The 16,495-nt window shown below is 47.0% G+C and overlaps 1 protein-coding gene across 1 annotated transcript in view; it reads right to left on the minus strand.

Annotated features, from left to right (window-relative positions):
• The window catches only part of LOC122924048 (E3 ubiquitin-protein ligase Mdm2-like), a 50,750-nt gene that overhangs the window by 21,160 nt on the left and 13,095 nt on the right, over nucleotides 1-16,495 (minus strand). The window contains exons 5-6 of the mRNA XM_044274963.1: nucleotides 15,457-15,506; nucleotides 1,746-1,876 (exon numbers count right to left, since the gene is read on the minus strand). Of these exons, the coding sequence (XP_044130898.1) occupies nucleotides 1,746-1,876; nucleotides 15,457-15,506 (181 nt within the window). The remainder of the gene's footprint in view (nucleotides 1-1,745; nucleotides 1,877-15,456; nucleotides 15,507-16,495) is intronic.

Consider the following 16,495-nt stretch of genomic DNA (forward strand, 5'->3'; position numbering starts at 1 on the left):
CTCGTACGGCAGTGGTAGCAAAAGGGTTAATACATTTTAGAAGTGGCTCTAAGGTGGTGCTTCAGTTCTAACATTTCTGCAGTCGCTTCAACACCTAAAGGATTCTCTGGATTCTGCCAATAAGTCTTAACCATTGTATAACGGAAACATATCCATCTAAGATAAGGCTACTCTCACACTGGCGTTTTGGCTTCCTGTTTGTGAGATCCGTCATGGGCTCAGCGCTCCAAAACGGATCCGTCCTGGCGCACAATGTAAGTCACTGGGGACGGATCCGTTTTCTCTGATGCAGTCTGGCACACTAGAAACGGATCCGTCCTGGCCCACAATGTAAGTCACTGGGGACGGATCCGTTTTCTCTGATGCAGTCTGGCACACTAGAAACGGATCCGTCCTGGCCCACAATGTAAGTCACTGGGGACGGATCCGTTTTCTCTGACGCAGTCTGGCACACTAGAAACGGATCCGTCCTGGCCCACAATGTAAGTCAAAGGGAACGGATCCGTCCTCCATTGACATGAAGTGAAGTTCATTACATGACGGATGCAGGCGGTTGTATTATCAAAGCGGAAGCGTTTTTGCAGGTCCATGATGGATCCGCAGAAAACGCCAGTGTGAAAGTAGCCTAAGTGACATTTGTCACCGTTTCCAAGAGCCGTTCGCACTCAGAGAAGGAAAGTATTCCAGAGGATACAAGGTAATACATTAGTGGGAACAATTTGTATTCATCTCCTACAATTGCGGATACAATCCGGACTGCCCCGCAAGACACATAACTGCAGCTATAGGGTCAGAATGTGGCCACAAATAGAAAAAAAGTAATTTTTTTCAAGATTTTATTTGTATTAATACTGAAGAAAAACTCTACACATCTGGTATCTGTTGGGGAATTGTGTTTTTTTACTCCAGGTTCCCCCCATTTGGAATTCCTTTCCAGCTTCCCACCACATCATGTATGATGAAATTAGAAAGTGCAACTTGTCCTGCAAAAAACAAGCCCTCATACGGCGGAGCGAGCGGGAAGAGTAAACATGTTATGGTCCCTGGAACAGGGGTGAGGAAAAAATTCCCAAAACAGAGTGTCAGTCAAGGAACCTCTTGGATGTGTCTCCAAAAGGTGAAAGAATAACGGCAGGGCACCAAAGGAAGGAAGGATGGTGGCTATAGCATAGAGCGGATAGGCTGCCGGCAGTGGTTGTATATGGGGAGTGCACTACTACATACCTGACTGTGACAGGAGAGGAAAAGGGAGAAGATAACCACAGTAAAGGCGCCAATCCACTGACGGTAGGACTAGCGGAGGGCAATAAAAGCATGGATAGAGCTATATGTACCACTTATTATAAACCCACCTACAGTCCGTAGGAAGTGTCACTGAAAATAATAGAATGAACACAATATGATACAAATGGTGATCAAAGACTCACTTCACCGGGGAGGTGTTTTGTGGGATAAAACTCAAGACCCCCACAAATCCAACCTCCCTCGCCTGGATGGCTCGTAGTGTCCACAGCTGGGACTTCCATCGGTAACACAGGTCGGGCTCAAGGCGTTTCGGGGGTACATTAATCCCCCTTCATCAGGAGCAGTCACCAATAATGAAGATGTATGGAAGACCATTATTGGGAGTGAGAATGAAATCTTTTCTCCAGTAATAGTACATTCCGTCCATTACGCTCATGTGGCCTGACTGGACGTTGTTCCTCTCTGTGGTCAGAATGGTGTCATCTAGGAGCCTTACTTACTGCATTAGAAGAGGTGTCTGTAGAGTCACTTATCACCGACCATGAAAGGCTCTCATCTAGGGTTAAAGAGACACCGTCTGACTTCTGGCCCTCTCTCTGAGGTTCTGATGGTTGACCATTTGAAGAACTTTCTTCTAAGCAAAGTAAAAAAAATATACAATAAAATACTCAGCAGGCAATTGTTGAAATAACGCACCTCTGTAGTGCACCGCCACTGGCGCCGTACCCATAAGTTTAACCCCTTCAGGACCAGGCTCGTTTGTACCTTCAGGACCAAGCCACATTTAGCAAATCTGACATGTTTCACTTTATGTGGTGATAACTCTGGACCGCTATTACTTATATAAGCCATTCTGAGTGTTTTCTCGTGACACATTGTACTTCGTGTTAGTGGTACCTAACGGAGTCAATACGTTTCACCTTTATTTATTAAAAATTCAAAAATTTACTGAAAATTTAGAAAAATGGATCATTGCTGAAATTGGAATGTCTCTGCTTTTAAAGCAGATTGTGATACCTCATAAAACAGTTGTTACTGTGCATCTCCCAGATGTCTACTCCGTGTTGCCATCTTTTATCAAACATCATTTTATTTTTTAGGATGTTACAAGGCTTAGAAGTTTACATGCAATTCTTAAAATTTCCAAAACCCACTTTTTAAGGACCAGTTCAGTTATGAAGTCACTTTGTGAAGCTTACATAGTAGAAACCCCCCAAAAATGACCATTTTGGAAACTACACCCTTCAGGTTATTCAACACAGATTTTATAAACTTTGTTAACCCTTTAGGTGTTCCACAAGAATGAAAGGAAAATGGAGGTGGAGGAGATTTTCCATTTTAATCTATTTTTCTCTGTAACACAGCAAGGGTTAACAGCCAAAGAAAACTCAATATTTATTACCCTGATTCTGCAGTTTACAGAAACACCCCATATGTGGTCGTAAACTGCTGTATGGGCACGCGGCAGGGCGCAGGAGGGAAGGAACGCTATATGGTTTTTGGAAGGCAGATTTCACTGGAATAATTTTAACTTGCCATGTCACATTTGAAGCCCCCCTGATGCAGCCCTAGAGTAGAAACTCCAAAAAGTGACCCCAATCTGTAAACTACGGGATGAGGTGACAGTTGTGTTGGTAATATTTTGGGGTACATATGTTTTTTTCATCGCTTGGTATTCCACTTTTAGTGATGTAAGGTGCCATTCACCTGAGGTGGTAGATGATGTGACATTTTTATAGAGCACGTCGTTACCACGGACCATAACGCCACTATATGACGGAATGCATAACGGGAAGCCTTTAAAGGACTCCCCTGCATAACGGAAATGGGACGGATCCGTTTGGCAGCCCATAGACTTCTATTTTGCCTCTAAAGGCATTCCGTTATGCATTCCGTCATAGAATTGCGTTATGGCCCGTGGTAATGTAATCCATAACGCAATTCACCTTTTACCACCAAATGAAGTGTGAACAAAATGTAAAAATCAGAAATGTGCTCCTCTCTAGTCCCCATGATCAACCCAATTAGGCCAGACCTACTGCATGGCAGGACTGATCATGGTGAAGTAAAGCGATTGTGCAGTGGCTTAAAACTGACGGATAGGTCATCAATATCAGATGGGTAGAGCTCGGACTCCTGGCGCCCCTGCCGATCAGCCAATCAAAGGGGCAGCTGTGTTTGTGCAAGCACTGCTTCCTCTTCAAAATGACTTGTGTTATTCACTGGACCGGCTGGGGTGCTGGGACTCAGACGCCCGTCAATCCGGTAATGACGACCCCTCCCGAGGATAGGTCATCGTTATTTCCTGGATAACCACTTTAAAAAGTTGATTACCTACAGTGATACATTTTAAAGATAAATGCAAATTAAAGGGGTTCTCAAGTCTAATTAAAAACCTAAAATAAAAAACATTACACTCCCACCTCAGCTCCGTTCCCTGTGGTGCCGGTCCGGTCCTCCTGCCCCTGCTTGCTTACTAATGCAGCGGTGACGTGCTGCGGCCAGTGATTGGCTGCAGCGGCGCTGTACTGACACATCACCACTGCAGTAAGAGGACCGGACCAGCACCACACAGCAAAGAGAGAGGATATCAGCATTTTTTATTTTAGGATGTTGTCCCAGATTTTTTATGATCTCAGACAACCCCTTTAACTAAACCCCTTTAGTGCGCTAACCTTGTCCTCCGATTTCCAGGAATTAATCACATTTCTAGCACAGAAGCAATAAAAAATAATTCACAGCAGCCACTGTACAGGTCGCCCCAACGAAGTCCAGAAATAACAAAACTGGATTCTTCTCTAACACAAAGGGGAAGATTTATCCTCTCCCTTGCACCTAAAAAGTGGCATTAAGAAGTCGCTAATCACCGTATTTTTCGCCCAAGGTTTTAGAGGAGGACGATAAGAAAAAAATGTTTTTCATTAGAACTCAGGTCCGACCAGTAACCAGACCCCCAACGTTAATAAGACCTCAGATCAGACCCCCAATATCAGACCTCACATAAGAGCCCCATTGCCTCAGATCAGCCTCCAGCATCTCCATATTACCAGAGATCAGCCTCCAGCATCTCCATATTTCCAGAGATCAGCCTCCACCATCTCCATATTACCAGAGATCAGCCTCCAGCATCTCCATATTACCAGAGATAAGCCTCCAGCGTCTCCATATTACCAGAGATCAGCCTCCAGCATCTCCATGTTACCAGAGATCAGCCTCCAGCATCTCCATGTTACCAGAGATCAGCCTCCAGCATCTCCATATTACCAGAGATCAGCCTCCAGCATCTCCATATTACCAGAGATCAGCCTCCAGCATCTCCATATTACCAGAGATCAGCCTCCAGCATCTCCATATTACCAGAGATCAGCCCCCAGCATCTCCATATTACCAGAGATCAGCCTCAAGCATCTCCATATTACCAGAGATCAGCCTCCAGCATCTCCATATTACCAGAGACCAGCCTCCAGCATCTCCATATTACCAGAGATCAGCCCCCAGCATCTCCATATTACCAGAGATCAGCCTCAAGCATCTCCATATTACCAGAGATCAGCCTCCAGCATCTCCATATTACCAGAGATCAGCCTCCAGCATCTCCATATTACCAGAGATCAGCCTCCAGCATCTCCATATTACCAGAGATCAGCCCCCAGCATCTCCATATTACCAGAGATCAGCCTCCAGCGTCTCCATATTACCAGAGATAAGCCTCCAGCGTCTCCATATTACCAGAGATCAGCCTCCAGCATCTCCATGTTACCAGAGATCAGCCTCCAGCATCTCCATGTTACCAGAGATCAGCCTCCAGCATCTCCATATTACCAGAGATCAGCCTCCAGCATCTCCATATTACCAGAGATCAGCCTCCAGCATCTCCATATTACCAGAGATCAGCCTCCAGCATCTCCATATTTCCAGAGATCAGCCTCCACCATCTCCCGGTTACCAGAGATCAGCCTACAGCATCTCCATATTACCAGAGATCAGCCCCCAGCATCTCCATATTACCAGAGATCAGCCTCCAGCGTCTCCATATTACCAGAGATAAGCCTCCAGCGTCTCCATATTACCAGAGATCAGCCTCCAGCATCTCCATGTTACCAGAGATCAGCCTCCAGCATCTCCATGTTACCAGAGATCAGCCTCCAGCATCTCCATATTACCAGAGATCAGCCTCCAGCATCTCCATATTACCAGAGATCAGCCTCCAGCATCTCCATATTACCAGAGATCAGCCTCTAGCATCTCCATATTACCAGAGATCAGCCCCCAGCATCTCCATATTACCAGAGATCAGCCTCAAGCATCTCCATATTACCAGAGATCAGCCCCCAGCATCTCCATATTACCAGAGATCAGCCTCCAGCATCTCCATATTACCAGAGATCAGCCTCCAGCATCTCCATATTGCCAGAGATCAGCCTCCTGCATCTCCATATTATCAGAGATCAGCCTCCAGCATCTCCATATTACCAGAGATCAGCCCCCAGCATCTCCATATTACCAGAGATCAGCCCCCAGCATCTCCATATTACCAGAGATCAGCCTCCAGCATCTCCATATTACCAGAGATCAGCCCCCAGCATCTCCATATTACCAGAGATCAGCCTCAAGCATCTCCATATTACCAGAGATCAGCCTCCAGCATCTCCATATTACCAGAGATCAGCCTCCAGCATCTCCATATTACCAGAGATCAGCCTCCAGCATCTCCATATTACCAGAGATCAGCCCCCAGCATCTCCATATTACCAGAGATCAGCCTCCAGCATCTCCATATTACCAGAGATCAGCCTCCAGCATCTCCATATTACCAGAGATCAGCCTCCAGCATCTCCATATTACCAGAGATCAGCCTCCAGCATCTCCATATTACCAGAGATCAGCCTCCAGCATCTCCATATTACCAGAGATCAGCCTCCAGCATCTCCATATTACCAGAGATCAGCCTCCAGCATCTCCATATTACCAGAGATCAGCCTCCAGCATCTCCATATTACCAGAGATCAGCCTCCAGCATCTCCATATTACCAGAGATCAGCCTCCAGCATCTCCATATTACCAGAGATCAGCCTCCAGCATCTCCATATTACCAGAGATCAGCCTCCAGCATCTCCATATTACCAGAGATCAGCCTCCAGCATCTCCATATTACCAGAGATCAGCCCCCAGCATCTCCATATTACCAGAGATCAGCCCCCAGCATCTCCATATTACCAGATATCAGCCTCCAGCATCTCCATATTACCAGAGATCAGCCTCCAGCATCTCCATATTACCAGAGATCAGCCTCCAGCATCTCCATATTACCAGAGATCAGCCCCCAGCATCTCCATATTACCAGAGATCAGCCTCAAGCATCTCCATATTACCAGAGATCAGCCCCCAGCATCTCCATATTACCAGAGATCAGCCTCCAGCATCTCCATATTACCAGAGATCAGCCTCCAGCATCTCCATATTACCAGAGATCAGCCTCCAGCATCTCCATATTACCAGAGATCAGCCCCCAGCATCTCCATATTACCAGAGATCAGCCTCAAGCATCTCCATATTACCAGAGATCAGCCTCCAGCATCTCCATATTACCAGAGACCAGCCCCCAGCATCTCCATATTACCAGAGATCAGCCCCAGCATCTCCATATTACCAGAGATCAGCCTCAAGCATCTCCATATTACCAGAGATCAGCCTCCAGCATCTCCATATTACCAGAGATCAGCCTCCAGCATCTCCATATTACCAGAGATCAGCCTCCAGCATCTCCATATTACCAGAGATCAGCCTCCAGCATCTCCATATTACCAGAGATCAGCCTCCAGCATCTCCATATTACCAGAGATCAGCCTCCAGCATCTCCATATTACCAGAGATCAGCCTCCAGCATCTCCATATTACCAGAGATCAGCCTCCAGCATCTCCATATTACCAGAGATCAGCCTCCAGCATCTCCATATTACCAGAGATCAGCCTCCAGCATCTCCATATTACCAGAGATCAGCCTCCAGCATCTCCATATTACCAGAGATCGCCTCCAGCATCTCCATATTACCAGAGATCAGCCTCCAGCATCTCCATATTACCAGAGATCAGCCTCCAGCATCTCCATATTACCAGAGATCAGCCTCCAGCATCTCCATATTACCAGAGATCAGCCTCCAGCATCTCCATATTACCAGAGATCAGCCTCCAGCATCTCCATATTACCAGAGATCAGCCTCCAGCATCTCCATATTACCAGAGATCAGCCTCCAGCATCTCCATATTACCAGAGATCAGCCTCCAGCATCTCCATATTACCAGAGATCAGCCCCCAGCATCTCCATATTACCAGAGATCAGCCCCCAGCATCTCCATATTACCAGATATCAGCCTCCAGCATCTCCATATTACCAGAGATCAGCCTCCAGCATCTCCATATTACCAGAGATCAGCCTCCAGCATCTCCATATTACCAGAGATCAGCCTCCAGCATCTTCTATAATGGAGTCATATTTAGGACCTAACCTGGGTAAGGTATTTTAACAACTATATTAACTAAAGCCTAACGCGGCAGTAAGAGCTCTCCGGACCCCGGTGTAGTATAAAGCGTCACTGCTATTACTATAGGTACTAAACCTGAATGTCAGCAGACGGGGGAAGGTACTGCTTATCTTTACTAATTGTTCCTACAAACCAGATTACACTGAGCGTCCCCACTTCAGCAGGAGTTGGGGTACTAGACGGGGAGGAGGACCCGGGAGAGGGCACTAACTGCCACCCTCTCACTAGGTATACAAGATACTACAGTGTACCTGGCTATTACTAGCTCTATGCTGCTGGCAGTTTGGCAGTGTAAAGCAGTGGGGACCTAAAGGCCTTTCCCCACTGTCAAGGAAGTGCAAGTTGCACCCATACACACAGCGGATCGGCTGGAGGCTGACAGGCTAGAAGCACTACACACTATAGTGATCACTGATAGATGACGTGTATGAATGATCACACTATTGGTGATCACTGATAGATGACGTGTATGAATGATCATACTATTAGTGATCACTGATAGATGACGTGTATGAATGATCACACTATTGGTGATCACTGATAGATGACGTGTATGAATGATCGCACTATTGGTGATCACTGATGGATGACATGTATGAATGATCACACTATTGGTGATCACTGATAATGACGTGTATGAATGATCGCACTATTGGTGATCACTGATAGATGACGTGTATGAATGATCATACTATTGGTGATCACTGATAGATGACGTGTATGAATGATCGCACTATTGGTGATCACTGATAGATGACGTGTATGAATGATCACACTATTGGTGATCACTGATAGATGACGTGTATGAATGATCACACTATTGGAGATCACTGATAGATGACGTGTATGAATGATCGCACTATTGGTGATCACTGATAGATGACGTGTATGAATGATCACACTATTGGTGATCACTGATAGATGACGTGTATGAATGATCACACTATTGGTGATCACTGATAGATGACGTGTATGAATGATCACACTATTGGTGATCACTGATAGATGACGTGGATGAATGATCGAACTATTGGTGATCACTGATAGATGACGTGTATGAATGATCATACTATTGGTGATCACTGATAGATTACGTGTATGAATGATCGCACTATTGGTGATCACTGATAGATGACATGTATGAATGATCGCACTATTGGTGATCACTGATAGATTACGTGTATGAATGATCGCACTATTGGTGATCACTGATAGATGACGTGTATGAATGATCGCACTATTGGTGATCACTGATAGATGACGTGTATGAATGATCACACTATCCACTTAATGTGTAGGCGCAGCGTCCACCGGTGCACCGTGGTCCAGCCTGGGGTGCAGTGTGTGCACATTCCGGCGCAGCGTCCACCGGTGCACCGTGGTCCGGCCTGGGGTGCAGTGTGTGCACATTCCGGCGCAGCGCACTGCTAATACTCGGGTCCGATCTGGCCTAAGTGTTTGCGCCCCGTCCTGATGACGCATTCAGGAGGCGACTGGCACCGGAGTATGGCGGCCTGCCCTGTGGGTGCTTCTAGTTACAGGTAATAGGCCAGCGCCGATGCAGAATAACACTATGAGCGGGCGATCGTCCTGCCAATCAGTAATTTCAGCATTTACCCCCAGTGCTGTGGCTACACCCATTGCTGCCCATTTCCCCTGAAGAAGCCAGAATACTGGCGAAACATGTCGGGGGCAGTTGTAGTTTCTAATGTCAGTCTCCTCCTTCCCAGTGAACAAGCGGTGGTTAGCGGAGATTTCAATAGTGCGATCATTCATACACGTCATCTATCAGTGATCACCAATAGTGCGATCATTCATATACGTCATCTATCAGTGATCACCAATAGTGCGATCATTCATACACGTCATCCATCAGTGATCACCAATAGTGCGATCATTCATCCACGTCATCCATCAGTGATCACCAATAGTGCGATCATTCATCCACGTCATCTATCAGTGATCACCAATAGTGCGATCATTCATACACGTCATCCATCAGTGATCACCAATAGTGCGATCATTCATCCACGTCATCTATCAGTGATCACCAATAGTGCGATCATTCATACACGTCATCTATCAGTGATCACTAATAGTGCGATCATTCATCCACGTCATCTATCAGTGATCACCAATAGTGTGATCATTCATACACGTCATCCATCAGTGATTACCAATAGTGCGATCATTCATACACGTCATCCATCAGTGATCACCAATAGTGCGATCATTCATATACGTCATCCATCAGTGATCACCAATAGTGCGATCATTCATACACGTCATCTATCAGTGATCACCAATAGTGCGATCATTCATACACGTCATCTATCAGTGATCACCAATAGTGTGATCATTCATACACGTCATCTATCAGTGATCACTATAGTGTGATCATTCATACACGTCATCCATCAGTGATCACCAATAGTGCGATCATTCATACACGTCATCCATCAGTGATCACCAATAGTGCGATCATTCATACACGTCATCCATCAGTGATCACCAATAGTGCGATCATTCATACACGTCATCTATCAGTGATCACCAATAGTGCGATCATTCATACACGTCATCTATCAGTGATCACCAATAGTGCGATCATTCATACATGTCATCCATCAGTGATCACCAATAGTGGGATCATTCATACACGTCATCCATCAGTGATCACCAATAGTGCGATCATTCATACACGTCATCCATCAGTGATCACCAATAGTGCGATCATTCATACACGTCATCTATCAGTGATCACCAATAGTGTGATCATTCATACACGTCTTCTATCAGTGATCACCAATAGTGGGATCATTCATACACGTCATCCATCAGTGATCACCAATAGTGCGATCATTCATACACGTCATCTATCAGTGATCACTATAGTGTGATCATTCATACACGTCATCTATCAGTGATCACCAATAGTGCGATCATTCATACACGTCATCTATCAGTGATCACCAATAGTGCGATCATTCATACACGTCATCTATCAGTGATCACCAATAGTGTGATCATTCATACACGTCATCTATCAGTGATTACTTATAGTGTGATCATTCATACACGTCATCCATCAGTGATCACCAATAGTGTGATCATTCATACACGTCATCTATCAGTGATCACTAATAGTGTGATCATTCATACACATCATCTATCAGTGATTACTAATAGTGCGATCATTCATACACGTCATCTATCAGTGATCACCAATAGTGTGATCATTCATACACGTCATCTATCAGTGATCACCAATAGTGCAATCATTCATACACGTCATCTATCAGTGATTACTAATAGTGTGATCATTCATACACGTCATCTATCAGTGATCACCAATAGTGTGATCATTCATACACGTCATCTATCAGTGATCACTAATAGTGTGATCATTCATACACGTCATCAATCAGTGATTACTAATAGTGCGATCATTCATACACGTCATCTATCAGTGATCACCAATAGTGTGATCATTCATACACGTCATCCATCAGTGATCACCAATAGTGTGATCATTCATACACGTCATCTATCAGTGATCACCAATAGTGCGATCATTCATACACGTCATCTATCAGTGATTACTAATAGTGTGATCATTCATACACGTCATCTATCAGTGATCACCAATAGTGTGATCATTCATACACGTCATCTATCAGTGATCACTAATAGTGTGATCATTCATACACGTCATCAATCAGTGATTACTAATAGTGCGATCATTCATACACGTCATCTATCAGTGATCACCAATAGTGTGATCATTCATACACGTCATCTATCAGTGATCACCAATAGTGCGATCATTCATCCACGTCATCTATCAGTGATCACCAATAGTGTGATCATTCATACACGTCATCTACCAGTGATCACCAATAGTGTGATCATTCATACACGTCATCTATCAGTGATCACCAATAGTGCGATCATTCATACACGTCATCTATCAGTGATCACTATAGTGTGTAGTGCTTCTAGCCTGTCAGCCTCCAGCCGATCCGCTGTGTGTATGGGTGCAACTTGCACTTCCTTGACAGTGGGGAAAGGCCTTTAGGTCCCCACTGCTTTACACTGCCAAACTGCCAGCAGCATAGAGCTAGTAATAGCCAGGTACACTGTAGTATCTTGTATACCTAGTGAGAGGGTGGCAGTTAGTGCCGTCTCCCGCGTCCTCCTCACCGTCTAGTACCCCAACTCCTGCTGAAGTGGGGACGCTCAGTGTAATCTGGTTTGTAGGAACAATTAGTAAAGATAAGCAGTACCTTCCCCCGTCTGCTGACATTCAGGTTTAGTACCTATAGTAATAGCAGTGACGCTTTATACTACACCGGGGTCCGGAGAGCTCTCACTGCCTCGTTAGGCTTTAGACTTCCATAATGGCAGAGCTCGTTAGTACTCACCCCATAAGACGCAGGGGCATTTCCCCCACTTTTGGGGGGGGGGGGGATACTTCTTATGGGGGCTTCTTATGTGTTTGCAATGTTTTTTATTGTTGCATCTATCACTTTGTAGGCCACCCTCACCACTTTTCAGGAAGGGGGGGGGGGGGCTTGGCAAGGGTGGGACGGGGCATGGACAGTAACCGTAACGGTTTTATCTTCATTTACACCACTTTTCAGGAAGGGAGGGGGGGCTTGGCAAGGGTGGGACGGGGCATGGACAGCAACCGTAACGGTTTTATCTTCATTTACACCAGTTTTCAGGAAGGGAGGGGGGGCTTGGCAAGGGTGGGACGGGGCAGCAACCGTAACGGTTTTATCTTCATTTACACCACTTTTCAGGAAGGGAGGGGGGGCTTGGTAAGGGTGGGAAGGGGCATTGACAGCAACCGTAACGGTTTTATCTTCATTTACACCAGTTTCCAGGAAGGGAGGGGGGGCTTGGTAAGGGTGGGACGGGGCAGCAACCGTAACGGTTTTATCTTCATTTACACCACTTTTCAGGAAGGGAGGGGGGGGCTTGGTAAGGGTGGGACGGGGCATGGACAGCAACCGTAACGGTTTTATCTTCATTTACACCAGTTTCCAGGAAGGGAGGGGGGGCTTGGTAAGGGTGGGACGGAGCATGGACAGCAACCGTAACGGTTTTATCTTCATTTACACCAGTTTCCAGGAAGGGAGGGGGGGCTTGGTAAGGGTGGGACGGGGCATGGACAGCAACCGCAACGGTTTTATCTTCATTTACACCAGTTTCCAGGAAGGGAGGGGGGGCTTGGTAAGGGTGGGACGGGGCATGGACAGCAACCGTAACGGTTTTATCTTCATTTACACCACTTTTCAGGAAGGGAGGGGGGGCTTGGCAAGGGTGGGACGGGGCATGGACAGCAACCGCAACGGTTTTATCTTCATTTACACCAGTTTCCAGAAAGGGAGGGGGGGGCTTGGCAAGGGTGGGACGGGGCATGGACAGTAACCGTAACGGTTTTATCTTCATTTACACCACTTTCCAGAAAGGGAGGGGGGGCTTGGCAAGGGTGGGAAGGGGCATTGACAGCAACCGTAACGGTTTTATCTTCATTTACACCAGTTTTCAGGAAGGGAGGGGGGGCTTGGCAAGGGTGGGAAGGGGCATTGACAGCAACCGTAACGGTTTTATCTTCATTTACACCAGTTTCCAGAAAGGGAGGGGGGGGCTTGGTAAGGGTGGGACGGGGCAGGGGCAGCAACCGTAACGGTTTTATCTTCATTTACACCACTTTTCAGGAAGGGAGGGGGGGCTTGGCAAGGGTGGGACGGGGCATGGACAGCAACCGTAACGGTTTTATCTTCATTTACACCAGTTTTCAGGAAGCGAGGGGGGGGCTTGGCAAGGGTGGGACGGGGCATGGACAGCAACCGTAACGGTTTTATCTTCATTTACACCACTTTTCAGAAAGGGAGGGGGGGCTTGGTAAGGGTGGGACGGGGCATGGACAGCACCCGTAACGGTTTTATCTTCATTTACACCACTTTCCAGAAAGGGAGGGGGGGCTTGGCAAGGGTGGGACGGGGCATGGGCAGCAACCGTAACGGTTTTATCTTCATTTACACCACTTTTCAGGAAGGGAGGGGGGGCTTGGCAAGGGTGGGACGGGGCATGGACAGCAACCGTAACGGTTTTATCTTCATTTACACCAGTTTCCAGGAAGGGAGGGGGGGCTTGGTAAGGGTGGGAAGGGGCATGGACAGCAACCGTAACGGTTTTATCTTCATTTACACCAGTTTCCAGGAAGGGAGGGGGGGCTTGGCAAGGGTGGGACGGGGCATGGGCAGCAACCGTAACGGTTTTATCTTCATTTACACCAGTTTCCAGAAAGGGAGGGGGGGCTTGGCAAGGGTGGGACGGGGCATGGACAGTAACCGTAACGGTTTTATCTTCATTTACACCAGTTTTCAGAAAGGGAGGGGGGGCTTGGTAAGGGTGGGACGGGGCAGGGACAGCAACCGTAATGGTTTTATCTTCATTTACACCACTTTTCAGGAAGGGAGGGGGGGCTTGGTAAGGGTGGGAAGGGGCATGGACAGCAACCGTAACGGTTTTATCTTCATTTACACCACTTTTCAGGAAGGGAGGGGGGGCTTGGTAAGGGTGGGACGGGGCATGGGCAGCAACCGTAACGGTTTTATCTTCATTTACACCAGTTTTCAGGAAGGGAGGGGGGGCTTGGCAAGGGTGGGACGGGGCATGGACAGCAACCGTAACGGTTTTATCTTCATTTACACCACTTTTCAGGAAGGGAGGGGGGGCTTGGTAAGGGTGGGACGGGGCATGGACAGCAACCGCAACGGTTTTATCTTCATTTACACCAGTTTCCAGAAAGGGAGGGGGGGGCTTGGTAAGGGTGGGACGGGGCATGGACAGTAACTGTAACGGTTTTATCTTCATTTACACCACTTTCCAGGAAGGGTGGGGGGGCTTGGTAAGGGTGGGAAGGGGCATGGGCAGCAACCGTAACGGTTTTATCTTCATTTACACCACTTTCCAGGAAGGGAGGGGGGGCTTGGCAAGGGTGGGACGGGGCAGGGACAGCAACCGTAATGGTTTTATCTTCATTTACACCACTTTCCAGGAAGGGAGGGGGGGGGGCTTGGCAAGGGTGGGACGGGGCATGGACAGCAACCGCAACGGTTTTATCTTCATTTACACCAGTTTTCAGGAAGGGAGGGGGGGCTTGGTAAGGGTGGGACGGGGCATGGGCAGCAACCGTAACGGTTTTATCTTCATTTACACCAGTTTCCAGGAAGGGAGGGGGGGCTTGGCAAGGGTGGGACGGGGCATGGGCAGTAACCGTGACGGTTTTATCTTCATTTACACCAGTTTTCAGGAAGGGAGGGGGGGCTTGGTAAGGGTGGGACGGGGCATGGACAGTAACCGTAATGGTTTTATCTTCATTTACACCAGTTTTCAGGCGTCAGTGAAGCCAGAGATGTAAGATTTCTGTTTAGGAACATGGACTGCCGGAGGAGGCACCACATGTGTGATGAGGCCTGAGCCTTGTCCCAGATTAGGCGCACCCACCAGCATCGCAGGGGATAGTAACACTGGCATCGCAGACAATCATTTCAGGTGTTACTCTCTCACTGCATCCCTCACTTGTCAGACATTAGAAATCCCATAAGATTGGGGCCACACGGCGCTAAAACGGTTATTTCTACAAAATGTTACCTTCTGGATCAGTAGTTAGCAGATTTCTGAAAATCATTGCATACAGTCTCCTGAAACAGAGAGATGATAATTTACATCTAGATGGACTTTCCGACAGGGTTCCGAGCTCCATTTGCAGTAATACCATAAACATGTCCGTGCATCCCACCCCAGATACCTGTGCAGCGTTTCATCCTCTGTCCGAATATATACACGGAAAACATAGGAAACACCGACCGCACGGTCCAGATTTATTCCATCATTTACAGGAAACCTCCACAACCTAAATCTCACCGGATTGTTTTGTGGAAATCATCCATTTTGATCAACTTTAGTGTAATGTGCATGGGTACATTTACCCCAATATAGCAGCCGAAATACGAGCTAAGGCCAATGAGCCCCCAATAATCAGGTGGCCCCCATTATTCAGGCTGTTTGTACTGTACTAAGAGGATGACTAAGCTCTAGTGCCCACCTATTACATCATGATATAGATGTGCAATTACTTAAAGGGGTTGTCCAGGCTACTGATGAGGTATCCTCAGGATAGTCATCAGTATCAGATGGGTGGGGTCCGGCACCTCCAGCGATTAGCGGAGCGGAAGCAGAAGGGTCTGCACACTGTATTTCAGGAGCTCTGCACTTGAATAGGAGCTGCACTGCAGTACCCAGCATGCCCACTGCACAGCTGTCTTATTCTACATTCATACACTGTTTAGTTTAATCCAGTGCCGCAGCCACCCAAAACAGCTCATCAGAGGGGGTGCCAGGTGCAGGACCGCCACTGATCCGATATGGCTAGTATCAGCACATGTCAATATCCATATCTGGATACCTGAAACAACCCTAATCTGAATACTATTGTAATTGCAGGTAATACACAATGTAGCATAGCCCCCGAGTTACTCAATACAATGCATTTGTATAGCACCACCGGCTGTTATTCTTATTTCTTTGTCCTGCTCACTGAGAAGGTCGCACATGCTCAGTGTCATCCTTCCTCTGCCTCCTGAGCTGTGATACGCAGAGCACGGACACGCCCCCTGAGCTGCAGCAGAAA

This window comes from Bufo gargarizans, unplaced genomic scaffold, assembly GCF_014858855.1.
Source record: "Bufo gargarizans isolate SCDJY-AF-19 unplaced genomic scaffold, ASM1485885v1 original_scaffold_2172_pilon, whole genome shotgun sequence".
NCBI classification, from domain to species: domain Eukaryota; kingdom Metazoa; phylum Chordata; class Amphibia; order Anura; family Bufonidae; genus Bufo; species Bufo gargarizans.